A 25919-nucleotide genomic window follows, 5' to 3' on the forward strand; every position below is an offset into this window, starting at 1 on the left:
CACACGCTTCTTAAACCTCCAAACCCATTTTGCCTAACCCCTTCCTTCTTCACAACACTCCCTTTGTATTATTATTACATGCCTCATTCTTCATCTTTCTAAAGAAAAGCTTTTAATATATATCTCCTATATTATTAACTTCATTTATTTTTGTTTCTTTTAAAGGAAAATGGTGAGATCTTGCTCTTCAAAATCAAAGAATCCTTGGGCAAACGAAGAAGACACCACCCAAAAGTTTGTGTTTGCGTCTGCGTCTAAAAACGGATCTGCAGCTCCTAAGAAAATAGGTTACAAAAACATTTCTCTTTTTCTTTAATTATATAATATGATGTTAGTATGATATATCTATGTATATGTGTTTGAACATTTATAGGACTTAGGAGATGTGGGAAGAGTTGCAGAGTGAGAAAGACTGATCATTCAGGAACAAAGCATGAGAGCTTCAATTCTGAAGAAGAAGATCTGATCATCAAGATGCACGCAGCAATGGGAAGCAGGTTGTGCTTATATCGCGAATTACTTGAATATCCATTGAGGATTTCACAGATTCTGATTATCTTGTTTGTGTGGATTTAGATGGCAACTTATTGCACAACATTTACCAGGAAAGACAGAAGAAGAAGTGAAGATGTTTTGGAACACAAAACTAAAGAAGAAACTGTCTGAAATGGGGATAGATCATGTCACTCACCGTCCCTTTTCTCACGTACTTGCTGAATACGGCAATATTAATGGTGGTGGGAACCTAAACCCTAATCCTTCTAACCAAGGCGGACCTCTTGGACGTAATCACTCGCTCAACGAGGATACTCATCAACAGCAACCTGATGATTCAGGAGATCTCATGTTTCATTTACAAGCAATCAAGCTTATGACCGAGTCATCGAACCAAGTCAAGCCCGAGTCAACGTTTGTGTACGCCTCGTCGTCTTCTTCTAATTCGTCTCCTCCGTTGTTTTCTTCAACCTGTTCCACCATAGCTCAGGAGAGTTCAGAGCTTAACTTCACTTGGTCTGACTTTCTTCTTGACCATGAAAACCAACAGAGTCATCATCATCCTCAAGAACTAGACAATTTGTTCGGCAACGACTTCTCTGAGGTAGCAGCAGCTACGATGCCTAATACATCAACAATAGCTTCTCAGATTGAAGAAGAATCTTCGAGCAACGGGTTCGTTGAATCGATTATAGCTAAAGAAAAAGAGTTGTTCTTGGGATTTCCCGGCTATTTGGAGAACCCTTTCCATTTTTAGTTATCTCTCTTCTCAACTACTAATAAATAAAGAAACATTCTAATAACGAGAAAGTGAGGTTCATCTTCGATTATTGTTACAAACTTTAATTGAGAATGATTTCATAAACATAAATCAAAGAGCAAATTGAAAATGTATGATTGTGCCAACGTAGGGAAGATGTTATGATCATTCAATTACCTCAAAAAAAAAAAAAAACTATATATAATTAAGAGTTGACTTATGATTTTATTAAGAGTTGACTTATTGCCTAATTCAGTGATCCGTTGAGCGTCGATTGTGGTAGATGAGACGATTGAGCCTGAAATTCCGGCTGAATCGACGGTGGATTCCGGCGGGATTAGGTTATGAGTTTGGGGTTTGGGTGATTGTGGTCGACTTTGGGGTTGAGTCGATGGTTGAGAAGGAGATTGTTCTCCCATGTGAAAAATTCCAAAATCGAGAAGGTTCAAATTAGGGTTTTTTGAAATTCTCACTCCAGAAACAGATCATTGGAGAATGACTACGGCTGAGATTGATCTACTTCCTTTGCTTCTTCTCCGAAGTGAAACTGCGCTGCGAGAGGAGGAAAAAAAAAAATTGAGTCTGCTCCGTCGCTTTATGTCTTCTCCCACGCGCCTTTTACGAGAGTAGCCCTCACGCTCCGACGACCATTATATGGGCTCATAGTCCGACGACTCTGGACCATTTTTAAAGCCCAAATTCGGCTACTTTAGGTCAGGTTAACTAAAACTTTGTTTTTTCTGCTTCATCTAAATTCTAAAATGTATATCATATCTTACCTGAAGCAGACACATATATAGTAGAAGCAGACTGATTTTTTTGTTATAATCTGATTGTATCTGATTATTACTTAGAAAGGAAAAAAAAAATTTTGAGAGCATGTTAGTGAAAGTGTTCAATTGCACGAAACCCCAAAAACATATATATATATATATATATATATATATATATATATATATATATCTGTAGTTGTAAACAAAGATGCATTCAACAAGTTTTGGTGAAAATATTGTATAATGCAGCTAGCCTGTACTCTTTTTACTGCTTATCTACTCAAGGCTATATAACAATTATGTGTAAGAGTGTTATTAACTTATTTATCCTGCACAGAGACGTTAATAGAAGGACGAGTTACTCTTCATATTTGCTCTCAGATCAACAAACTGCTTAGACGGTTTAGATGTAATGAAGATCCTTAAATTGCAACAAGATCACCAAAAAGACAACTAAGCCTTGAGGCTAAAGAAAAGGCTTGAAAAAAACATTAAGAAAGAAACATTAAGAGAGTCCATATTCAAATCACAGAAACATATAGCTGCAAGAGACCATCCCATGTAGGTATCATCATCAAATGGTAAGAGTTCGACAAAGCCGAACCGTGAGATGGTTAATGCCTCCAAGCACACAGTCGAGTGATTCCACATTCCCCCAAATCTCACCTCCTTCACGTTTTTCCAACACGATCATTGCGCACCAAATACCTTTTTCCCTGCCAATGCAATCACCATGAACATAGCTCCTCTTACTGCCCAAAATCGCCAACTTTCCACCAAAATTCGCCATTTCAGAAGCAGGATGGACGATATAATTTGGTAGCCTCCTCAAAGATTCACCTTTCACAGGTCTCCAAGTCTTCTCCTTTGGATCATATACGACTATTGGATGTCCAAGAGTACACCGACGATCAACTGTATACAGCATATCATCTACCACACATTGCACAGCAAATGACTCTTTCCACATATTCTTTATTGGATGTGCAGCACCGACGGCAGATGCGTCCCATTCATCACCTCTTCTTCTTTTTGGTTCGTAGACCAAACAACCTTTATAATCCAAAATGTAAATCTTGTCTTCCATCACAACATATGTCCTAAACTGGCTAGACGTACTAGATTCAGGGTACGGACCAGGCAAAGATTCCCAAATCTGTTTCTCAAGATCGAACACTTCGATCCATTCCGACTCCAATGGACATCGCTTCCTGAAACCTCCGATTACGTAAATCTTCCCGTCAATTACTCCGGCGGCTGCCTTGTTACGACCTCTTCTCATTGGAGGGAGCGAGCGACACTTGTGAGTTCTGCAATCGATGACATTCATAACCTTCGAGCGTGTTAGGTCGATGATTCCACCGATCACATACATCTCTAAACCGATAGTGACGACAGAAGCTCCCCAAGGCACGGGTGGAAGCGAACCGAGTTTGGTCAGTCGTAAAGAAGAAGCCTTGTTTCGATGCAGAATATGCCAGCTTTGGAGATCATTAGTAGTACTGTATCGGATGGATGCATAAAGAAACGTTTCGGAAAGACCGAGGCGCGCACGCGTTTCGTAGAGACTTGACGAAGCGATCAAACCGGAAAAGTAACGGGAGACGGAAGAGAGACTTGGGTAATCACATCTCCGGATGAGTGCGACGAGAGCTTCGGTGACATCGTTTGGAAGTGGGAAAGATGTCGAACGTCTCTCTTCTTCTTCTTCTTTTTCTTCTGCTACGTCTTCTTCTTCTTCTACGTCTTCTTCCTCCGGCTTCTTGTTTCGGTTCTCGTTTCTTGTACTTCTTAAAACTGCTTCTTCTTTTGGTTTCTTGTCGAGTTCTTCTGGTTTCTTGTTTGGATCGCCGCCGTCATTAGAGTCGTCGGAAATTTCAGAGATGTTAACCATCGTCGTTTCGTGTGTGTGAAGTCAACGGTGAGAATTAATGGAAACAGAGTCTAGTTCGATTTTTTGAATAGCTCTTCGAGTATTTATAGCCATATATAGTTTCATTTTCATTTTTAGTATTTCTTTAAGATTGTTAGAGGAGACTTTTCACAAATGATTTAATGAAGAAAAAACACGATTACGACAACTTTGTTAGAGAATGAGTTCTTTGATATCACAAAGTTAACAACCAAATAAAATCTACACAAGAAAGAATATGATTTAAAAAAAGAGAGAGAGAAAGAGATCAATCTTGATTATTATTATTTAGTTTCCAATTTTCATGCCGAGTATATTATTACAGACAGTGTATACGATAGTTGCTACAAAGCGTTATTGCAAAAGATTGTTTCAGAAAACATAGACTAAAAGATTCAACCAGCAAACTTGGACTTGAGATTGTGCACAGTTGTATCATCAGTCCTAAACGCTCTGGTCAACACTGCGTTTGGAATCTCAGGGTTCGAACCAAACAGAGTATTAGGCAAAATAACTGCTCCTGGGAGCTGGCTGTTAAAAGCGGTTATCAAACGCGCTTTCACTTGGCCAACGTTCCATTGGAAATGAACCAATCCTCTAGGGATAACAAACGCCTCTCCGGCATTCAAAACCTTCGAGAACAGCGTGTTGTTTGTGGTCAAGAACCCGACAAAGACCGAGCCTTCGATCACAGTTCCTACTTCGGTTGCACGCGGGTGCAAGTGAGGCGAATTCACGCCGCCTGGAGCTAATTCGACGTTGTTCATCGAGATTCCTAAAGTGTTTAGACCTGGAAAGGTAAGGACGTTGGCGGGAGCAACATTTACGCCGTTAGGGTTTGAAGTGTCTAAGGGACCACCTAAGCCGGAGAAGAAGAAGTCAGAAGCAGAGACGGCTGACTTGCAAGGGAAGCCATTGATGGATGGAGAAGCTTTGAGATCGCCAATGCAGAAGTCTTGCAAAGGATCAGAATCAGATGAGAGAGATGGGATTACAAAGAGACTAAGAGTTAGAAGGAAAGATATGAAAAGAGAAGACGAAGAGATTTGGAGAGTAGTCATCATAGCTATTGATGAGAATGATGAAACAGAGCATCCTCTGCTTTGTTGATATATAGTGGTTTTACTATGGTCTTTGGAAAAATGTAATTTGACTCATTCTACTTTTCTTTTGTTAAAAAATATTAAAATTTGGAGAATTTGAGGTATATGAGAAAGAATGGTTCAAGTTTGATGCTCTGTTTTCCACTTTTACTCTGTTTTCTTAAACTTTGTATTGAATTTGTCTTAAGAGAAGCAATGAAAGAGACAAGTAATCACCAGAACATTTCAAACCTTCTAGTTATAAGGTAGGAAGTAACTTGTAATAAATTAATTAGTTGGTATGAATCTCTAAATAAGAGTTGATTTTCTGAATTTCATTGACAACCATTTGTTGATAATGATGTCTCGTAAGGTTTTTTTTTTTTTGGCTCAAACTTACCAACTTATCATTAAGGTGACTCAGTGTAAATGTTATGAACATCCAAATCAACCGTTAGTTTTTACACAATCATCCAAAATAGCATGAGAAATCGGATAAGATGAAGCCATTTTGGTTTCTTTAGATTTGAGAGTGTATGATGGCATCGGCATGACATGCCTTGGTTTTGTCTTTAAGATCTCCATCTTCAGTGGGGTCAGCTATGAAGGTCTTCTAATACCTTAATCATTGCTTTGGAAGGTTCAGTTCCAAGTTTGTCAAGACAAGGAAATCTCCCATTAAAGTACCACTACTTCAGCTTCAAGGCAGATTCCAACCGAGGATATGTCTTAGCCACAAACCCCATTTGACAGTGCCTTTGTCATCTCTTAGCACCCATACAACTCCACAAGCTTCTATGTCTTCCTTCCATGATGCATTTGTATTACATTTTAGGCAATGAAGAAGAGGAGGAGACCGCGTCACTTGATGTAAATGTATGGGGTGACTCACTGATAGTATAAACTATAGCCTATAAGAATATCATTATGTCTCTAAGTTTTTTAAAGAGAGACTTGTACACAATTGATTTAACAAGAAACGCTGCTTACTTGGCATCAGAATCATACTTTTAGTCTTAGATAATCAACAAAAATCCCCAAAAACTGGTAAACATGATAGATAAAGCGTTATTGCAAAAGATCGTTTTAGAAAACATAAATTAAATGATTCAACCAGAAAAGTTAGACTTGAGATTGCGCACAGTTGTAAAATCAGTCCTAAACGCTCTGACCGATATTGCGTTTGGAATTGGAGGGTTCGAACCAAACAGAGTATTAGGCAGAACAACTGTTCCTGGGAGCTGGCTGTTAAAAGCGGCTATCAAACGCGCTCTCACTCGGCCAACGTTCCATTGGAAATGAACCAATCCTCTAGGGATAACAATTGATTCTCCGGCTTCTAAAGTCTTGGAGTAAAGAGTGTTGTTTGTAGTCAAGAACCCGACAAAAACCAAGCCTTCGATCACAGTTCCTACTTCGCTTGCCCGTGGGTGCGAGTGAGGCCGATTCACACCGTCTGGATCTAATTCAACGTTGTTCATCGACAGTCCTAAGGTGTTTAGACCTGGAAAGGTAAGGACGTTGGCGGGAGCAACGGCGTAGCCGTCAGGGTTCGACGTGTCTAAGGGACCCTAAGCCGGAGTAGAAGAAGTCAGAAAGAGACACGGCTGACTTGCAAGGGAAGCCATTGATAGATGGAGAAGCTTTGAGATCCCCAACACAGAAGTCTTGTAAAGGATCAGAATCAGATGAGATAGATGGGATTACGAAGAGACAGAACGTTAGAAAGAAAGATGTGAAAAGAGAAGACGAGAGTTGGAGAGTAGTAGTCATAGCTATTGATGAGAATGATGAAACAGAGCATCCTCTGTTTTGTTGATATATAGTGAAACTTACAAATTATCATTAAGATTACTGAATACAAATCGACCGTTGGTTTTACACAAGAATCATCCAAAATAGCAAGATAAATCCCTTTCGGCTTATCTAGATTTGAAAGTATATTATGGCATTGGCATAAGATGCCTTGTTTTGTTCTCTAAGATCTCCATCGTGACACTCTTCAGTGGGTCCAGCTATAAAGGTCTTCTAACGTTACATGTTCAATGCCAAGGTTGTCAAGACGAAACTGCCACTACTTCAGCTTCAAGGGGAGATTGCAACCAAGGATATGTGATAAGGTCTATCATGTATATTTCAGAAAGAGGAAAAAGTAATGAGGCACCAAGTTTTGAAGCTCACACGCGTGAAGGGCTGAAGGATGAAGACTCCAAGAGTATATGTGCAGAGGGTTAAGAATATGGGTACAGGAGAGTAAGAGGAGGTTATCTATAAATAAGGTGGAGTATGGTTAAGGATGGGCATGTTGGTTCAAGTGAGGGATTAGCCGTGATGAGGCTTCTATGGGAGTGAAGAATCTGAAGAAATTCTGAACTCATTTCTCATTTGTATTTGCAATTTCATTTCTTTCTGTAATCTCTGATTTTGGTTATTTAATATGGAATCCCTCTTTATCTTGGATAAGCTTTCATTATTATCGTTTACTTTCAAAAGCTTATCAAATTGGTGCCTTAGTGACAAATCGACATGGAGGAGAGAGAATCTTTACAAAGAAACAAAAGGTTGAGTGGGTGAGAGTGTCCTCCTTCCACACAACGCCATAATTTTTTTACCCAAGGGAGAGTAAAATCATCCAAACTAGCATTGATAAATAGGAAAAATATGAGGGACCTTTTGGCTTATCTAAATTTGAAAGTATATATATAATGGCATTGGCATGAGATGCCCTCGTTTTGTCTCTAAGATCTCCATTGTAATGCCTGGCTCATTGCCTTGGAATCGCTCTCAAACATCACATGTTCAATTAAAGTGCCACTACTTCAGCTTCAAGGGAATATCCTTGGTTGCAGTCTCCCCTTGAAGCTCCAAACAAACCATTTGACAGTGCCTTTATAAGCTCTTTAGCACCCATCCAACTCCACAAGCTTCCATGCCTACATTCCCTGATGCATCTATATTACATTTTAGGCAATGAAAAAGAGGAGATGTGATTGTATTGGGTGACTTATTGAAAGATGCTTCTCATATCCACTTTCTTATGTCAATCATACGACAATGAGACCTCTTAGGCTACTTCTCCTCACTGTAGCCTAAGAATATCTCTTAAGGTTTTTATGAGAAACTTTTACACAAATTATTTAACTAAGAAACACTGATTACTTGGCATCAAAATTTATACTATATGAGAATCAACAAAAGTCCCCAAGAACTGGTAAACATGATAGAGAATGCGTTCTCTTAATCAAATTGTTTACATTGCAACCAAATTATATCTTCAGAAGAAAAAGAGAGAAGAAAAAAAAGAGATAAGAAATGAATCTTATTAATGTTTTAGTTTCAAATTTTTCATACCAATTGTTACACATAAGTAGCTATATGCTATAAAATCGAATTGAGAAAGATCATAAATGAAACAATTCAAACAGCAAACATGGACTTGAGTTTGTTCACAGTTACATCATCAGTCCTAAACGTTTTGGTCAAAACAGGATTTGGAATCGTAGGGTTTGAGCCAAACAGAGAACTAGGCAGAACAGCTGATCCTGGGAGCTGACTGTTAAAAGCGGTTATCAAACGCGCTTTCCCTTTACCAACATTCCACTGGAAATGAACCAATCCTCTTGGGACAACGAACATCTCTCCGGCATGTATAACCTTCGAGAACAGCGTGTTGTTAGTAGTCAAGAACCCGACAAAAACCGAACCTTCGATCACAACTCCAGCTTCCGTTGCACGCGGGTGCGAGTGAGGCGGGTTTACACCTCCTGGAGCGAATTCAACGTTGTTCATCGAGAGTCCTAAAGTGTTTAGACCCGGAAAAGTTAAGACGTTGGCGGGAGACACGGCTACCCCGTTAGCGTTCGTGGTGTTTAAAGGAGCACCTAAGCCAGAGAAGAAGAAGTCAGAAGCGGAGACGGCTGACTTGCAAGGGAAGCCATTGATTGAAGGAGAAGCTTTGAGATCGCCAACGCAGAAGTCTTGTAAAGGATCAGAATCAGATGAGAGAGATGGGATTACGAAAAGGCATAGGGTTAGAAAGAAAGATATGAAAAGAGTAGTCGTCATAGCTATTGATGAGAATGATGAAACAGAGCATCCTCTGTTTTGTAGATATATAGTGGTTTATTTTGGTCTTTGGCAACGTTTCTTTTGACTTATTCTATTTTTTAGTCTTTAGAAAAATAATTAGAGATCGGTTGAGGTATATAAATGGGCATGAAAATATTGTTTGTTTATTACTAATGGTTCAAGTTTGATGCTCTGATCAAAACTAATACTCTTTTTTTCTAAAGTATTTTATTGATTTTGTCGTAATAAGCAATCTGAAGAACATTTCAAAGTTAATGGTTAAACTGTCTTTTTTGTTAAACAGAGAAGTTTTCTTACTTAGTCATAAGTTACACCTCTTGACTTCCAAGACTTGATGATGTCTTTTAGAAAGAAAAAAAATGAGAAGTTCAGAAAATTTTATTATGTAACTGAGAGTCATTGGTCGATAATGCACGATTTGTCCATGATAGAAATTAGTGGGTAAGAATCTAAATATGATATTGCTTGATAATATTTGGCTGGGTCAAGTCTTTATGGGTTTGTTAAAGTGGGATTTTCATAAATAATGTTTTTAATTATGAAAAATAATCACTTGGCGTCAGACTTTGAGATTCAATGAATCATCGAAGAAAGTATCAACACTAGTCCTGAAACACTAAAACAGGTTCAAGATTGAATCTGAAGTAAGAGACAAGACAAGGCAGCAAAAAACTGCTTTTTGCTTGTTCTGTTATAAAAAACTTCAGTATCAATTACATACAGATTTTGATACAAGGATGTTGTTTTGATTTCTTCTGAATGACAGAAGAAAGTAAGTAAATCAGAATCATGATTCTGATGGCATTTCGATGAAACTACGAAGCATATGCAGATTCTGAGATATCTGTAATAGAATTGCTTCTCCTTCACTAACATCTAAAACATCTGAAATTTGCTGCAACAGTTCACCTTTTGATTCAATTGCATTTAGTCTCTCTGTAATCTCTGATATCTCCTTCACTAACATATCTTTTCTGCTTGCATTTGCTGTATACATAAAAAAAGATTCAGACAGTTTCTTAAAAGTTTCTTAAAGATTCTTAAAGAAACATAAAACCGAATGAGACTCTTACCATTTTCTTCCTCTATGATCACACCATTGGTAGTTATAGACTCCTCAACTGAATCTTTCATCTGTTCCAAATCATCTTCATGATTTGAAGAACAAACAGGCAAATCTGAGACCGGTTTAGTTTCATCTTTTTCTTCATCAAGAAACTCTTCTGCTGCTTCTCCTCTTTCTTCGTCTTCTTCTCCCAACAATCCATATCTCAATCTATAAGCTTCGATTTCAGCTTCAAGCTCTTTCATTTCCTCTTCTCTCTTAACCAGCAAACCATTCATAGACTGCAAAGCTTCTTGATCATATTCCGCTTGCTCATCCATCATTCTCTGATACTGCAATGCCTCCATCTGAACCGCAGCTTTCTCGGCTTGCAGTCTCGTGATCATAGCCATTGCGTTGTTTGCTGCAACAGCTGAAGCACTCCTCTCTTCGTCTAACTCCATATACAAATCCATCAATGACTTGCGATCCAATCTAACCTGTCTATTTAGATGATGAAGTATCGAATCTCCATCCAACACTTCGTTCTCCGAACCATTCTGATCAGTCAGTGATTTCTTCATTGATCGAACAGACCATCTTGGACTGTTCTGCACCGAATCAGAAAGTGGAATGCCAAAGAATTTATTGCCTCCTTTTACAAAACTTGGAGTTCTATCATCGACTGAATCCACCAATGCTCCTTTCGTGTTAAGAGCATCTTCATCCTCGGTCAACTCCGTGTATTTGATGTTGGACACATCCAAGGTTCTTTGATTGAATGAAACTCTAGGAGAAGGACTAGGAGCACCAAAGAAAGATTGGTTACTAGTCTTTGGTTTATCAGATTTCACCTTCAATAGCTCCCCACAACAAGAACAACGTTGCTGTTGCTGGAACCTGTCGTTGCCATTGTTAGTTCTGTAATCAATCTGATAAAAGTTATCTTCTCTCTTAGAACCCGTAACTGGAAACGCCAGTTGAAGCTCACGTTCATCATCGATAAGAAGCTCAAGATCCTTATGTAAGATTCCAATAAGAGACTTGTAAGTATCAACATCTGATTCTTTCTCGGTGGCGAAAGAGAGAAGACAACCTTCACACATTCGTTTGATCTCAGAGAGTTTCTTGTGAACATGACAGTAAGCGAGAGATGAGACATTCTTCTTGTGAGCATCGCATATCGAGTCGTTGTAATAGAAATCAGGGTTTGTTCTGACGAGAACATGGTCGAGCCTAGTGCAGAGAAGACAGGGGATTTTGAGATCGAAGAACTTAGCCATTTGGTTGGAGAAGAAAGCTAGGAAGCCATCGATGAAGAGGATAATGATGAGGATCCATTCAAGAAGAGCGTAGATTAGAAAATGTGGGAATGTTCCAAGTTCTTTTTCTACGAAACTCTTGAAGGAACGGTTAGACATTATTGTGATTGCAATAAGCGATCACGGAGCAAACAGAGAAATCAACAGGAATCTATAAAAGAGGAAGAAATTATCTAAAAAGGTTACATGAAGATTGAAATGGAAGCAGAAGAAGGGGGAAAAAAAAACAGAGCTTATGACCTTTATTATTTAGTCTGCTATATTTGGATAAAGGGAAGAATTGTATTGACCAAGTTATACCTGAAATAACGGCTAATCGCAGATAATGAAAAGTTGACAAAATTAGAGTTGTTCTTTAAAATTTTGTGTTCTGTTGTTTTGGATTATCATGTCCTTAATTACCATGTACTACTATAAGCAAAAAAAAAAGTGATTGCTTGGGGAAGAAAACAAAAAACCACCAAATTAAGTCAAAATGGCACATGACATTATTATGACATTATAGATAGTGATAAAATATTCGACGAACCATACATACAGTTTAGCTTATCTCCAAAGGATAAGATATACAAAAGCCTATAAACCCCACAAATCACCAACCATTGATTGAGATGGGCTACATGAGAATCACGACTTGTTTGTTTTAACTTACACATACCACAAAACAAAACACGCACAGCAGAAAACGACTCATAACAGTGTGTGTGTGACCAAAGAGTTTTTACAAACAAACGAAAATGATGAAGAACCCCTAAACACAGTTCGTCCATCCCTAACAGCCTTCCTCTGTTATTGTTCTTTTTTTTTTCCCCTGATTATTTTTTGAAGACAAAATACATAAAAGTTTGACACAGTAAGGCCTAACGAAAAGATCAAAAACAAGACTGAAGACGGTTCTTTTTCTTATCTTATACCTAATATGTACTACTAGTACTACAACAACAGAGAAACAAAGAAAGAAGAAGCAAGGTCTTGTAGATTCACCTTGGCTTTTTAGGTCTAAGCAACTCTGATGATGCTGCTATTGCTATCTCCATCACTGAAGCTTGGCATCATTGTGAACGCTGAGTGTCTTGAGTTGGGTTGCTCGTTAAGATTAAATGAGGTGGCCAGTGAAAGGTTGAGAGAAAGCGGTGCAGCATCTGTGTTGAGATTGAAAGCAGGATTTGCTTGGAAGGTTACTGGGACCAGATATGTATCGTTGAGATTAAACGTCTGTTGTGGTGAAGTCTCAAATTTTGTCGGCACAGCAACTTCAGGAAAAACTTGCATAACTTGATCATGTCCAGAGCTGATCTTAGTTTCAGGTAGTGGTGAGCACTCCTGAGCCTGATCTTGCTCCATGGGCATTTCTGTAACCTGATAACAAAACCAATCAAACCTAACTGTCACACACTTACCATTATTGTGATAAACAAAATCTCCATCTACATAACTCAAATCTGTGAATTTATCCACCTACTAGTACAGCTTGAAAAATATATACCCAATTTGACCAAAATCATTACGACTCTTCTCCGTATAACATTGTCTTTAAGTTCTAAAGAGGAAATACTAAAAATAAATTGACTTCTAAGAAAGGAAAGAGCTTTCAGAAAGCAGATAAAATTAAATTCTATCACCTATTCACTCAGATATGACAAATAAGGAAACAAAATGAATCAGGCCAAGATTAGAGAGTTACCGTCTCGGTTGTAATGTCAAAAAGGCTAGATCTTCGGCGACGACGGTTGAGATTGGTTCGTCGAAGGAAGTACTTCTGAGCGTGACTTGCTACCTGAGTAGGAGTCCTGCTCTTCACAAAGTTCCTTGATATGCCTTTCCAATCTCCTTTTCCTACTTTCTGAAGCCCAATCAAGAACCTCTTGTGCTCATTCTCAGTCCACGGAACTCCTTAAATCAAACCCAACAGATATAACAAAATCAATCAATCAGAGCTAAAGCAAATCCAACATGCACAGATTCAATCACAAAACTTGGATATAAAGATCAAAATTTTTACAACGAGATTGATAATACAATCATCAGAATCTGTTCAATCAAACAAAAAAAAAAAAAAAACAGAGGAGTAGTACCTCGTTTCCTCTCGCGGTTACCCCCGGAAGAAGACGAGATGTGAACAGCGTCATTGGCGGAGGCGTAGCCGTCGGCGAGAATCACCGTCGTCGCGTCCGCTTCGTTCTTATCTTCTCCGGCGACGAGAAGCTTAGGGATCTGATCATCATCAGGCGAAGACTTTTCTTCGTAATCAGAGAGATTGTTCAAACTCACACACTTTCTCATCGGATCAACAACAACCCTAACTCCAAACAACATGATCTCATCTCTCTTCACGACGGCGCCACTGTCTCCCGTCTCCGACGAGCTGCTTACGGCGGCCATTAAGAAGAAGAAACAAAAACTTTTTACGATTTTGCCCTTGCGTCGCTTTTTGGATATGTTTACCCTTTTCGTAATCTTTTAATTTTTTTTTTTTTTGGAAGAACCGAACATACAAATAAGGAAGAGACGAGGTGTGTGTGTGTGGTGAGTGGATCTGATGAGCTTTAACTTGTTTGCTTCTTCTTCTTGTCTTTTATTTTTATAAAATCACACGATATAAGCCACGTGGCATTACTTACACTCTTGTGTTGTTGTTACGATAATATGAGATGTGTCTATTTGTTATTTGTTCGTCACTTGTTTGTAGGCCTGGACATTCGGGTATCCGTTCGGGTTCGAATTCGGATCTTCAGATATTTGGATGTTCGGATGTACACATATAAAACCCGATCGGGTATTTTATAGAATCGAGTCGGATTCGAGTCGGATGTTTTCGGATTTATCAAAAATCCGAATTTGGCGTCAGATATCCGATATGGTTCGGGTATTTTTAACCGAAATTGATAAAAATACCCGATATTCACTGAAACTAATCGAAATTAAGTAAAAAAACGTGAAATCAAAAGTCTTATATAAATTGAAATACTGAACTGAGAGTTAAAGTTTTAAAGAGATAAAAACAAAAACCAAATGGAAGTTTAAAGTCTTAAAGAGATGAGTAAGTAGAGAAGTACAAAAACAATCATATCATCTCATCTTCTTCATCCAAACGATCCCAAGTGCCGACTTACAAAAAACAATCATCTCATTCGAACCCCTCTTCTTCTTTAACCACTTAAAGAGTTAGAGTTTCAAACTCTGAAAAGAAAATGACAAACAAAAAAAGTATTAGAGATTGTATCTTAGTAATCAACATCAAACAGATAGACAAAAAAAAAATACCTCTTTCAAGCTCATATTCAAACTCAACTTCTGCAAGAATCTGTGCATTTGTAAGAACCTTTTCTTCAAAATGAATATCTTGTTTTAACCACTATTCAGTACACATCAAAACCTCCACCATGTAGTGTGTAAGACAGCTTCTATATGGTTCTATTATCCTTCCACTAGTGCTAAAAGCACTTTCAGAAGCAACACTAGAAACCTGCATAGCAAATAAATCTCTAGCCATCTTAGATAAAATGGGATACCTTGCACTGTTGACTTTCCACCAAGAGAGAATATCATACTCAATGCCCATAATCAATTCAGGATTCTCTACTTCTTCTCTCAAATAAGTTTCCAATTCATTAGTATCTCTAACTCCTATCTTTCTAAGCAATTTATCATACTTCTGCTCCATTGGGTTATAACCATCAAATTCATCTTCCATTAAGTCGAATAACCCATCTGTTTGCCTCACTTCAATAGCCTGAGATGATGACTGAGACTGACCGGATGCTTGAGATGTTGAATCAGCATATCTTTCACTATACTCTGCATACATCGCACGCATGACAATCAAAGTCGAATCATTCAACCCCTTAGCAGTTGTACTATCTTCTCCATACAGCTCCGCAAAACACAAATTTGCAAACTCCATCTTCTTTCTCTGATCAAAAACATTAGCAATTACCATCATACTGTTTCTGTTCTTGATGCCATCCCAATATTTGTCAAATTTCTTATACATCTTCTCGGCATTAACCTTCACGTCAGCATCGGTATTAAGACAGAGTAACTGAAGCTTCATTGCAATGTTTACTATCTCACCATAGCACTTATGTGCATTCAAAGTAGTGGAGGCAAAAACTACCAATGTAGCCTGATAGAAAACATTAAGAAACTTCACAAACCTTTCTATTTTACGCCAATAATTCGTCAAGGGAGGTCCTATCCTTTTTTCTCCATTATCATACTCGAAATAATCATTATAGAGCTTATCTTCGAACTCCATCCTATCAAACGCTCCTTTGAACTTAATTGCTCTTTTCAACATCAAGTATGTCGAATTCCATCTAGTGGTTACATCTAGAGGCAAACTACCCTTCGTAAACCTACCAGTTTCCACTCGCAGCTCAAATGCCTTTCTCCTATTTGGTCCTGATCTGACATAAGATATGGCATTGCAGACTGAACTAACACTAACATCCATTTCAGTCAGTTCATCCTTAACTATCAAGTTTATAATATGCCCAGCACATCTCATATGCATGTAATCTCCATTCAACACTAGAGAATCTGTCCTAATTTTAGAGAAGGTAGACTGAAACTCATCCAAAGCATTGCTATTAGCAGTTTCATTATCCACAGTCATAGTAAACACCTTCTTTATCCCCCAGTCAGCAAGACATTGTAGAAGAGTGCTAGCAATTGTCTTACCTTTGTGATCCGACATATACTTGAATCCGATTATTAACTTCTTCAACCGCCAATGTTTATCAACGTAGTGTGCTGTTATAACCATATAACTTAAACTTGTTGATAGAAAAAGAAAAGAAAAGAATGAGCTCATATTAGAGAAGAGAACATGATCGAGAATAAGAATGATCATAATATACTTGAAAAAAAACATACCTGTTACCGAGGATACCCAAATATCAGTGGTGAGTGACACTCTTTGCTTACTCTCAATAAACCATTGTCTAAGTGTGGCCTTCCTCTCATGATACATTTTCACTATGTCTTTTGTTGTTGTCATTCTTGAGTGAGGCTTATACAAGTTTACCTAAACAGATTATACAAGATAAATTTTGATTAGTAAAAACATATATAATAAAGAAGTTGCTAAGAGAATGTTAACCATGTTAAGAGAAGACTAACCTTGTTACAAAAGAATCTTAATGCCATGGATTCTACAAACGACAATGGTAGCTCTGCTATCACCACCATTTGGTTAAGTGCTTCTCTGAAAACATGCTCATGCACTCTTGCACTCTGTAGGTTTCCTTCTTGATTAATAATTTTCTGTCCTTGTGTAGCATCTTGACCTTCTTCCCACGCCTTGAATTTCTTACATATATTGTTATGATTCCATAAGTTTTTTGTCCTTGACTTTGTAGCACATCCTAACTCCTTCCCACAATAGTTGCAAGTACATCTGTCTCGGCTTCCAGGTACTCTTGTGAAGTGGCACCATACAATGGATCTTGGCGTAAGTATCCTTGGAGTCTTATTTTGCTCAACAACAGTTCCTCCACCATCCCATTGACCATGAGTTTGTTTTCTTTTACCCCTTATATTAGAATCTGGTGTCAAATAGTCTTCTTCCTCTTCATGTTCGTATCTCTCTCTATCTCTGTTATCATGAGTTGGAGATGATGAATCCATCTGTAAATAAAAAAATACTATAAGTTAGAGATGATAAATCTTATAAACTGAATCAATGATAAGTCGAAAAGTTAATAAAGAACAGAGATATCATAACCAACGAACAGATATATCAGACAAGCAAGAACATCATCAACGAACATCATCAACGAATATCATCAAAACTCAGCAAAAACAGAGATATCGAAAATAAAAACACTAAGAGGGTCGAAGTTGATTATATCGACAATATTGTTCTGTCTAACATACAAACATACAAGAGGAACTCTGCAAACATACAAACACTCAGAGGTATGATTAAGGTCTGCAATTGATTATATCGACAATACTGCGCTGTCTAATACTTGTGTATGATTAAGGTCAAAGTTTCATAATCACAACTAAAAAGAGAAGAAGATGTACATGTGATGGCCTCCGTGAAGTCGCAGAGGGAGGAGATGATGCTTTATCAGACTGTAGAGTTTCCAGCTTGAACAATTGAGGATTTTACACCTTTATCATGATTCACTTTGCCTCGATTTTGAAAATGAGAAACCGAACAGGCTATCGCAGGTTAGTTCAATAATAAAATTAGGGATTGTATAATTATAGATGTATATTTTATAGATAGATGTATAGATAGGTTAGATTGGTTCGGATATCCGATCGGGTTCGGGTATTATCCGAACCTTGTGAGAACTACACCCAATCGGGTATTATATACCATCCATACCCAAACCGAATTGCCTACTTCGAGTTGGGTTCGGGTTTGGGTTTCGAATTCGGTTAAAATGTCCAGGCCTATTTATTTCGTCGCTGATTTTCTTGTCTTTCTATATTTATCTTTAGTTTTTGTTAATTAATTTTAGTTTTATGTATTAATATTTGGATATATTCTTCTGATAAAGTGATGATCTCTCTTAATTGTTTTTTGTCATTTAAAATTGAAAGTGCTTTTTTTTTAAAATCAATATTGAATGTGTCGCGACGATCTCACACGCAAAGAAAGAAAGAAGAACAAAAAGGATTTCTAGTGTGTTTTTTTTTTTTTGTTGTTGTTGAACATTTCAATATAAAAATGAAAGAAGGTTGGTAACGGACTTGTGCCGTTGTGCGCATGATGCATGAAACTATGCTAAATAGAGATGAATGAGGAATTATAATGGTGGTTCATAAAAGCTGTTGATTGTAGTATAAATGGTGTATCTATATTAGTATTTTTGTAGCAATTTTTGCTCAAAAATACTAATAAGGAAAGTTTTTGCAATTAATTCTGTCGACCTATAGTAATTTTATATGAATTTTTTAGTATTTTATGGGCCTCTTGATAATTCATAATTTAAGGACCTCTATTTTTTTAGGTTGTAAACAAAACGATGTCCAAAATTTCATAGGATCCGCGAAAATATACTCTTTTGCTAATAATCTAGATAAAATTTCTGGAAAATGACTTTGTAGACAAAATTTCCGGAAAATTACATTGCAATAACTACGACATTAATGATATTTTCAATTGCCAAAATGATTCTGAATACAAATGAGTAGACCCTTGATTTATCAGGCATTCAAACTTTAAAAACTTTTATTTGGGTTATTCCGTTTTTTTATTTTAAATATTTTTAAAAGGTTAAATATGAAAAATATTTAAAACTTTTAAAAAGTTAAATATGATAAATATTATACCGTAGATACACAATAAATATTAAAAGTTAAGATGATATAGTGTAAGTTAAACATATCTTGGGACGGGTTATATAGCAGGATGGGTTTTATTGATATTTATATAAATTAAAAAAATATCAGTAATTCGGTGTTACACGGATAAAACATCATTTCAATATTTTGTTAACACTGTCAGTATCAGAGAATAGACATATCTAATTAAATTTAAATAAATATTATATAAAAGTAAATTATATTACGGTATTATATGGTCTATTTAACAATTATTATATAATATAACATATTTTTCTAACAAATATAATTTATAATTTTAATATTTTAATTATAAATAATTTTGTCCGGATAATGTACCGCGAGTCTTAATCTAGTTATTATTATTATAAGTGTGTTCTATAGTTTGTAATGTAAGTTATTAAACGAATCTGGTCAACTCCATGAGTGCGATTCCCAATTTACATCCAACCTGTTTACCTTTATAAAAAAAAAACCATTTCTTGCTACGAATCATATAAGCAAATCAAAGTTACCTTGGAAATTTCAAATCTGTTGGAAGAACACTTCGTCCTCAGCTTTTCAATCTAAATAAAGCCCCCAAACCCCCTTTTAAAAGATTAAATATTGAATGTGTTTTGAGGATGTCACGATAATTTTACTTCTGGTTACAATTAAATGATTGATAAACTAATGAAAAAGAATATTCCAAATTGTGGCATCAAAATATTTGATGAAGACATGGGGCCAATGGGAGCACATGATATTCTCATCTTTTTAATACAAATATTTTTAGGGAAATTGGCCGGAATGACCAACAAAAAATTTATAATTCATTGTCTAGCTACTCTAACCATGAGAAAATGATATACTCTATATAATCTATATTAATGACAATTCTATCCCCACCACATGATTAAGAGTTGCCACTCGCCCCTATTTTTTTGTCTACGTATGTATTTTTTTTTTCTATATGCTTTACATATTTCTATCATCTCTCATTTGTTCTCGTTCTTTTCCCCTTTTTCTTTACTTTTTCATATTTTGTAATAAATTTTCTTTGAACAAATTATTTTTAATTTTACAAACTCAGCTAAAACTATATTTTTTTTTTATGTTTACTATAATTTAAAGATATTAAGACGAGAAAATATAATTTATAAACTAACTAAAATAACAAAAATATTTATAATATATAGAACACAACAATACTCTATTCCATTTTTAAAATTATATTTCTCAAGTTTCAAATTATTTATATTGTATACATACATTAATTCAAAGTATAATTAAAAATACATAAACAATTTATATTTATATTGTTTGATTGTCGGCATTTAACTCGGTTAATATATAGGGCATATACGGTTAGTGTTTAATACAGTTGTTTGGGTTGCCTATTTTGTGTCCTTTAGGGTATAGTGTTTTTTCTTTGTTGTGCGTTTAATTCGGTTTGAGCATATACGGTTAATGTTTAATACAATTGTTTAGGTTGCCTATTTTGTGTCCTTTAGGGTATAGTGTTTTTTCTTTGTTGTGCGTTTAATTCGGTTTGGGTTTATAAAAGAGTAGTTAGGGTTTAGCTTTTACAATTAAACAAAATTATATGTCGGTTTGGGTTTATAAAATAGGGTTTAAGGTTTAAATTTTATATTTAAACAAAATTATATGTCGGTTTGGTTTACAAAAAAGTGTTTAGGGTTTATTGTAGCCACCACCATATCGTATAACCACAACTAGTATCGTACTCTCATTACCACTATTATAAAATTATTTTATTAAATAGGCTTCGTTCTATACTATTTAGTTTTATTCTATACTATATAGTTTAAATTTTAATAGAACACTATTTTATTTTAATTAATTCTTATCCGATTTTAAAAATTCGAATCATGTTATATAAATAAAAAAAACTATGGTTTTTTGTTTAAACTTTTACAAGATTTGTTTAGTTATTTTTATAAAATTAAATTAGGACTTAAAATGATGAGGGGTGAAATCAATTTTGTTATGACATCAACACACATTTTTTCTTCTCCCCTGCCTTCTCCCCTGCCCGTGTTCTTCACTGCTATCTTTTTTGGTCATTGTATATGGGTCCATAATTACTCACTTAATTTACTTTATTAGATGGCTATATTCTTCGTTCCTTTTTTGGTTTTGGTCATCACACAAATTCACCCATATTTTTATGTGTCCATCAATTATTTATCTTTTTTGTGCCCATCAATTAATTGCTTTTTTTAAGTTTAATTTCCCTTACAAGTTGTCCGATCCTTTTAAAGAATGATTATTATATAAATCTCCTCAAAGTGTTCAAACGGATCAATTCACATTGCATACCACTATACTCTAAATCCCATCTTAATAAATAAAGAAAAAATATTGTACTCGTATGTATATTCATATATGATATGACCAATGTACGTTTTGATAGATCTACTTATTAGTAAGTACGTAAGAGATTATAAGTATCAATATAAACCAAATTTCTATCAAATTCTGATGATCATAAAACTTTTAAAAAATTGGAGTACTCTATAGTAGAATGTAAGAGCCAACTTCATTGTACTAGGTGTAAAAATGTTTAAAACGATTTAAGAAACTGAAGAGTATCATGACGAGGTTCATCCACCCTTGGTTAATCACACAAAATTAGCCTTGTATCTGTATTTATATAATTATATTCTAGCTCGAATTTTTACTTTATATTCTAGCTAGTGGTTTTTTACTTAAAACACGTGGTGTCATGATCATCCCGTTCAAGTTTAAGCATGGCCGGGATTCAACTTCAACAACATGCATGTTACCAAGGATCAAATAAAATAAAATTATCCTAATTATTAATCAAACATTTACCGTGAAAAGGAAAAAAGAAAAGGAACAGCACAAATATTGGTCAGGAATGAAAGGCACCATTAACTTTTCTTTGGTTGCACACAAAGATGATGAAATTAAAAGGAGTAGTTTATATATAAAGCCATTAGAAAAGCAGACTTTTCTCCCTTTTAGTTTTCCCTTTATAACCAATTTGGATGAGTATGGGACTTTCCTAAATCAGGATTTTTAGAAGAAGGCATGGATCATGAGAGAGTACATGATTTGAGTACTTTAAACAGAAAAATATAATAATATTTGTTCAAAGAGGTTTTAAAAGATCGAATGATGTTGTTTGTTCCACTTCCCACTTGACAAGCCCAAGCCCTTTATAAGTTTATAGTATATTTTGAAAACCTTTAGAGTTGCTCTACACCCACACGGCAACAACAAGACAACAACATTGACTCATTACCATATTGTAGAGTTGTGAAGAAGTCGTTTCTTTGTATGTTTGCAACAGATGTAATCTGAACGATCACAATTTACAAACAACATAAAAATGTAATAACGTAGTAGAATCTAACAATCCACAATGGAACGACACAAGCTGCATCACAAATTCACACAATATGGTCTTTTTGGTATCACGTAATGTAAGAAACGAAAACACGACGGGAAAACCGGGAAACCGCACCGTCGGTTTACTTTACACAATTGTGGTGTTTCCGAAATAAACTAGAAAGTAAAGGGTAATAAAGTAATTATACCATTTCCGTTCCTAACTGACAGATTCTTTCAAGGCGAAAGGCAAAAACATAAGGGGAAAAAAAAACAACAAACCACTTTTTTTTTTTTTGTTTGTTCATTCAACTTCGTTCTTTTCTTCTTCGCGACTTCGGTCGGACAAAAAAAAAAAAAAAAGAAATCGCGTATCCGCAACAGCATTCACAGCCCTAATGACCGACCCAGAGGTAAAAATCCCATTTTTAATCCCTAAATCTCCGTCGTTTCCGACTTCACATTCCCCAATCGATAAAAAAAAGTTTTGCTTTTTGTTTTCTTCTCTGTTTCTGTTTAGGTTTCATTTCTCTTTTTAAGAATGATTACTGTCTCTGATTTCGTTTTATATTACCGTGTATTGATCCGAATCGGTGTTTTTCGGATATGGGTATTTGTATTTTGCATCTTTGCGATGAATTGTTTCGTTTTGTTTTGTTTTGTTCTCAGCAGAAATTAACGGCCTTGAAGAAGGCTTACGCGGATACGATACTGAACACGGCGAAGGAGGCGGCGGCGCGTGTGATGATATCCGAGAAGAAAGCTCGTGGCTTTCAGCAAGAGCTTGCGGCGGTTAGAGATGAGGCTCTCCGTACTTGTCTTAGGCTTAAACAGATGTATGATTCCAAGGTACGACGTTATTTCACAAAAATGTAGATTTTGTTTCTTGTCAAGTTGTTTCATTCACATCAAGTTTTGACATTTCTGATTGACTATGAGCTTTTTGGTTACATCCTTGATAAAATCTTACAGCCACATTAAGAAGTATGTGCTTTTTGGCCACCGTTTCTTCGTTGTGTGTTTTGCCTCATTGAAAGCGCGCTGTTAAGAAAGTTTTATTTCTTTTTTTTTTTATCTGAGTCAGGTTTATGACCTGGAGACTTATACTTGCTTAATTCTTATGTACCTCAAACTCAATTGGTATTGTAATATTACATATGATGATTTAGCTTTGCAAGGGTATCATTTCTGATTTCCAAACAGACTCACGTTCCCTAGATCTCATAGTATAGTACTTCAAATGTTGTTTTGGAAAGAGATTTCAATTCTGTGTATTTTAGGAGTGAATTCTGAATCAACCATAAAATTGAGGAGTTTCTTTTTGTAGGGAGGACCTAGGTAGTGTGAGAACTTGTTCTTTAGTTTACACTTTATTGCAGTAACTCACTGTTCGATCAAAGCTGTTTAGCTTGAGACTGTAGCACATCTTTCTTGAGGATCAAAGCTGTTTAACTTGTGACTCTAGCATAATCTTCTAAAAATCTGTGGTTATAGGTCAAGGAGGCAGAAAGTATTTCTTTGAAGAAGCAGCAAAAGATTGAGGAACTTGAAGCTCAACTTGGAGAAGCTGAAGATATTGTAGGAGAGCTAAGGACGGAGTTACGAGAATCACGTTCTCTCCTCGAGAAATTGATTAATGATCGTCAAACAAATCTTAGCAACGAAGGAAAAAACACCAACGAAGCAGTTTCTTTACAAGTGCGCGAGGACTCTAGCAACCATGAGAGATCAGTAGTGGCTAATGGAATCAAACCACATATGAGTGACAGATATTTTAGTATTAACCATTGTTATTATAAAGAGAACAAAGATCCTTGTCTTCATACTCTTCCTTCCATACTAAGTAGACGCAGAGAAGCTGAGACAGTAGAAAGGAAAACGGCCAGTGGAGATTGTGCTGATGTGGGATCACTTACAGAAGCAAGGAAGGAAGAAGAGAAAGAGACTGATATTGAGCTTTGTACTACACCTTTGTCGCCTTCTGAGAAACCATGTGTCAAATTCTCATATAAGAGGAAGCGTAACATGGATGGAAGAGACAGGAGCAGCAGCCCTGAAAGAGGAGGTTCGTCATCATCACAAGATGATGATGACGATGAGATCAGAAACAGGAGACAAAAGACTGGTGAGAAAGACAACATTTACTTGGATTCTTTCACCGGCACAGAACCAGCTCGTGATAGTCGACGTGTAGCTCAGGTCGCTCGTCAGGTTAGTTGTAAATCTAAAGAAGTTAATATCAATTGTTTGCTTCTGGAGAATTTTTTGTTTCTTGTTGATGTGAGAATTTCTGGTTTCTCTCTCTCTGTAGTAAAAATTGTCTTGGAAATTTCCAGAAATATTCAAGATTCTAACCTCTCTTTTTCTGTTTGTTTTGTTGTTTCTTTGTTGGCATAGCTTTTACCATTCTCGGAGAAGAACGTGTTGCAGCAGAGTCAGTGTGATGATGTTCCTTGAATCACAAGTATGCTTCGAAGATCATGTCATGAATTTCATTTGATCCATCCGGAGGAGAAATTAGTTGTAGTGGTACAAAGATTGGTAGCATAGATACACTCATTCTCAAAAGCTTATAAAGCTAATTTTTGGTCGTTAAGTTTTAGATTTTGTTCTCACACTTGGTCGTCCGACGTCGTTTCTCTACACCTTGACTAATCCAAAAACCACCAATGGTGGCACGATCACGGTACTCCGAATCAAAGGGTAGTTTTGGAATTCAACAAGCATAAATTAATTCACAAGCCCGGCTTCGATTCTCCGAGCCTGGAAAAAACAGAGCAATTTCGCCTTTTTGTAAATTCTTATCCACCTTTTTGTAAATTCTTGCTCTAATGAGAAGAAAAAAGCAGATTGCATTAGTTTTCTTCGAGAACCTTTTAAAGAAAGAAAAAAAAAAGTCTTTTAGCTTAGTAGATATCTCGATTTGTAACGGCGAATTAGAAGAAGTTTCCTCAATGCGTTTACCTTTATAATAAAACTTTGCTATTTTTCCACGAGATTCTTTTATATTAGAATAATATCAATGTGTGTTTTTTTCTTTCTCCAGCGAAGGTTCCAGTCTTCCAGATGACTATAAAAATAAGGTTAAAAGAAGAAGCAAATCAATAGAAGTCATATTCGTTCACGAATCACGAACACAACGTTTGACCACACACTAAAACACGTCTCTTGAACTATGAATGTGTATGTATATATATAAACACAACATAGAAAACTAGAGACAGTCACAAACGCCTTAAAAATTAATCAACACTTTTGGTTATATACAGAAAAAAAAAGAAGTCATTTATTTCGTCTTAGAATCATCAAAGCTTGCTTGAATGGACGGAACATCGTGGGCTGACCAATGGGACAATAGTGCGAAAGGAGGCCGTATAGGAGGCGGGGCCATCGTCAGTAGCGGCGGAGGTGGAACGAAGTCGTCGAACTCCAACACGGCTAAGTACAAGGAGAAGATGGGACAAGGGTTGGAGAAGACGAAAGCTGTTGCTTCTTCTGGTTTCAAGAAGCTCAAGACTGGTTCTGCTATTGGTTTTCGTTGGGTCAAGGACAAGTATCACAAAACCACAAACAAACACTAAAAACATTTTCAAACTCCTTGTAGGATGTATAATGATTATGTAGTGTGAATCTTTATGTCTGATGTTGTACACTGGTCGATTTGTATGAGTTTTCGAAGATTTGTATTCATGTGATTAAATTAAATTGATTTTTTTTTTTTCGTTAAATGATTAGTACGTAACGTTTTATAATTACCAAAATAAAAACGAAATAATTTG

The 25919-nt window shown here is 36.2% G+C and overlaps 7 protein-coding genes and 3 pseudogenes across 10 annotated transcripts; 3 read left to right on the plus strand and 7 right to left on the minus strand.

Annotated features, from left to right (window-relative positions):
- The first annotated feature begins 48 nt into the window (after positions 1–48).
- Positions 49–1416, plus strand: LOC104740595 (uncharacterized). Its single transcript, XM_010461247.2, has 3 exons — positions 49–287; positions 374–497; positions 577–1416. The coding sequence occupies exons 1-3, from the start codon at positions 170–172 to the stop codon at positions 1250–1252; spliced, it is 918 nt and encodes a 305-aa protein (XP_010459549.2). The 5' UTR covers positions 49–169; the 3' UTR covers positions 1253–1416.
- Positions 1417–2576: 1160 nt separating this feature from the next.
- Positions 2577–3922, minus strand: LOC104740596 (kelch repeat-containing protein At1g19470 pseudogene; annotated as a pseudogene).
- A 282-nt stretch (positions 3923–4204) lies between these two features.
- Positions 4205–5082, minus strand: LOC104740597 (germin-like protein subfamily T member 1 pseudogene; annotated as a pseudogene). Its single transcript, XR_015580607.1, has one exon. The product of XR_015580607.1 is annotated as a germin-like protein subfamily T member 1 pseudogene (transcript).
- A 930-nt stretch (positions 5083–6012) lies between these two features.
- Positions 6013–7513, minus strand: LOC104740598 (germin-like protein subfamily T member 1 pseudogene; annotated as a pseudogene). The gene has a single exon (XR_015580647.1). The product of XR_015580647.1 is annotated as a germin-like protein subfamily T member 1 pseudogene (transcript).
- Positions 7514–8324: 811 nt separating this feature from the next.
- Positions 8325–9146, minus strand: LOC104740599 (germin-like protein subfamily T member 2). The gene has a single exon (XM_019235841.2). The coding sequence runs from the start codon at positions 9085–9087 to the stop codon at positions 8440–8442; it is 648 nt and encodes a 215-aa protein (XP_019091386.1). The 5' UTR covers positions 9088–9146; the 3' UTR covers positions 8325–8439.
- Positions 9147–9751: 605 nt separating this feature from the next.
- On the minus strand, positions 9752–11921 carry LOC104740600 (putative myosin-binding protein 5). Its single transcript, XM_010461252.2, has 2 exons — positions 10185–11921; positions 9752–10098 (listed from the first exon to the last, which is right to left on the minus strand). Exons 1-2 carry the CDS (start codon positions 11575–11577, stop codon positions 9899–9901), a joined length of 1593 nt encoding a protein of 530 aa, XP_010459554.2. The 5' UTR covers positions 11578–11921; the 3' UTR covers positions 9752–9898.
- Positions 11922–11943: 22 nt separating this feature from the next.
- Positions 11944–14113, minus strand: LOC104740601 (transcription factor MYB1R1). The gene is made up of 4 exons (XM_010461254.2): positions 13554–14113; positions 13163–13371; positions 12463–12837; positions 11944–12289 (listed from the first exon to the last, which is right to left on the minus strand). The coding sequence occupies exons 1-3, from the start codon at positions 13858–13860 to the stop codon at positions 12478–12480; spliced, it is 876 nt and encodes a 291-aa protein (XP_010459556.1). The 5' UTR covers positions 13861–14113; the 3' UTR covers positions 11944–12289; positions 12463–12477.
- Positions 14114–14635: 522 nt separating this feature from the next.
- LOC147927951 (zinc finger BED domain-containing protein RICESLEEPER 1-like) lies at positions 14636–17109 on the minus strand. The gene is made up of 5 exons (XM_087485951.1): positions 16603–17109; positions 16357–16507; positions 14945–16233; positions 14743–14833; positions 14636–14658 (listed from the first exon to the last, which is right to left on the minus strand). Exons 1-5 carry the CDS (start codon positions 17107–17109, stop codon positions 14636–14638), a joined length of 2061 nt encoding a protein of 686 aa, XP_087342077.1.
- A 5288-nt stretch (positions 17110–22397) lies between these two features.
- Positions 22398–24736, plus strand: LOC104740602 (uncharacterized). 2 transcript variants are annotated; one of them, XM_010461256.2, is made up of 4 exons: positions 22398–22553; positions 22813–22989; positions 23635–24351; positions 24538–24736. In XM_010461256.2, the coding sequence occupies exons 1-4, from the start codon at positions 22539–22541 to the stop codon at positions 24595–24597; spliced, it is 969 nt and encodes a 322-aa protein (XP_010459558.1). In that variant the 5' UTR covers positions 22398–22538; the 3' UTR covers positions 24598–24736. The 2 variants fall into 2 exon arrangements, with proteins under 2 accessions (XP_010459558.1, XP_010459557.1); XM_010461255.2 differs by having other exon boundaries at positions 22408–22553; positions 22810–22989.
- A 524-nt stretch (positions 24737–25260) lies between these two features.
- Positions 25261–25868, plus strand: LOC109128795 (uncharacterized). Its single transcript, XM_019235794.2, has one exon. The coding sequence runs from the start codon at positions 25461–25463 to the stop codon at positions 25719–25721; it is 261 nt and encodes an 86-aa protein (XP_019091339.1). The 5' UTR covers positions 25261–25460; the 3' UTR covers positions 25722–25868.
- The last annotated feature ends 51 nt before the right edge of the window (positions 25869–25919 follow it).

The sequence above is a fragment of the Camelina sativa genome, chromosome 14 (assembly GCF_030686135.1).
Source record: "Camelina sativa cultivar CO46 ecotype springtype chromosome 14, ASM3068613v1".
Taxonomy (NCBI): Eukaryota; Viridiplantae; Streptophyta; class Magnoliopsida; order Brassicales; family Brassicaceae; genus Camelina; species Camelina sativa.

Coding starts and splice junctions, on each gene's coding strand:
- LOC104740595 (XM_010461247.2), top strand. CDS start 170: ATGGTGAGATCTTGCTCTTCAAAATCAAAGAATCCTTGGGCAAACGAA. Junction 288..373: donor TGCAGCTCCTAAGAAAATAG/GTTACAAAAACA, acceptor GAACATTTATAG/GACTTAGGAGATGTGGGAAG. Junction 498..576: donor CACGCAGCAATGGGAAGCAG/GTTGTGCTTATA, acceptor GTGTGGATTTAG/ATGGCAACTTATTGCACAAC.
- LOC104740599 (XM_019235841.2), bottom strand. CDS start 9,087: ATGACGACTACTCTTTTCATATCTTTCTTTCTAACCCTATGCCTTTTC.
- LOC104740600 (XM_010461252.2), bottom strand. CDS start 11,577: ATGTCTAACCGTTCCTTCAAGAGTTTCGTAGAAAAAGAACTTGGAACA. Junction 10,099..10,184: donor GATCATAGAGGAAGAAAATG/GTAAGAGTCTCA, acceptor TTATGTATACAG/CAAATGCAAGCAGAAAAGAT.
- LOC104740601 (XM_010461254.2), bottom strand. CDS start 13,860: ATGGCCGCCGTAAGCAGCTCGTCGGAGACGGGAGACAGTGGCGCCGTC. Junction 13,372..13,553: donor TAACCGCGAGAGGAAACGAG/GTACTACTCCTC, acceptor GTTTGATTTAAG/GAGTTCCGTGGACTGAGAAT. Junction 12,838..13,162: donor TTGACATTACAACCGAGACG/GTAACTCTCTAA, acceptor TTTTGTTATCAG/GTTACAGAAATGCCCATGGA.
- LOC147927951 (XM_087485951.1), bottom strand. CDS start 17,109: ATGGATTCATCATCTCCAACTCATGATAACAGAGATAGAGAGAGATAC. Junction 16,508..16,602: donor TAAGATTCTTTTGTAACAAG/GTTAGTCTTCTC, acceptor TAATCTGTTTAG/GTAAACTTGTATAAGCCTCA. Junction 16,234..16,356: donor TTGGGTATCCTCGGTAACAG/GTATGTTTTTTT, acceptor TGGTTATAACAG/CACACTACGTTGATAAACAT.
- LOC104740602 (XM_010461255.2), top strand. Junction 22,990..23,634: donor AACAGATGTATGATTCCAAG/GTACGACGTTAT, acceptor CTGTGGTTATAG/GTCAAGGAGGCAGAAAGTAT. Junction 24,352..24,537: donor TAGCTCAGGTCGCTCGTCAG/GTTAGTTGTAAA, acceptor TTGTTGGCATAG/CTTTTACCATTCTCGGAGAA.
- LOC109128795 (XM_019235794.2), top strand. CDS start 25,461: ATGGACGGAACATCGTGGGCTGACCAATGGGACAATAGTGCGAAAGGA.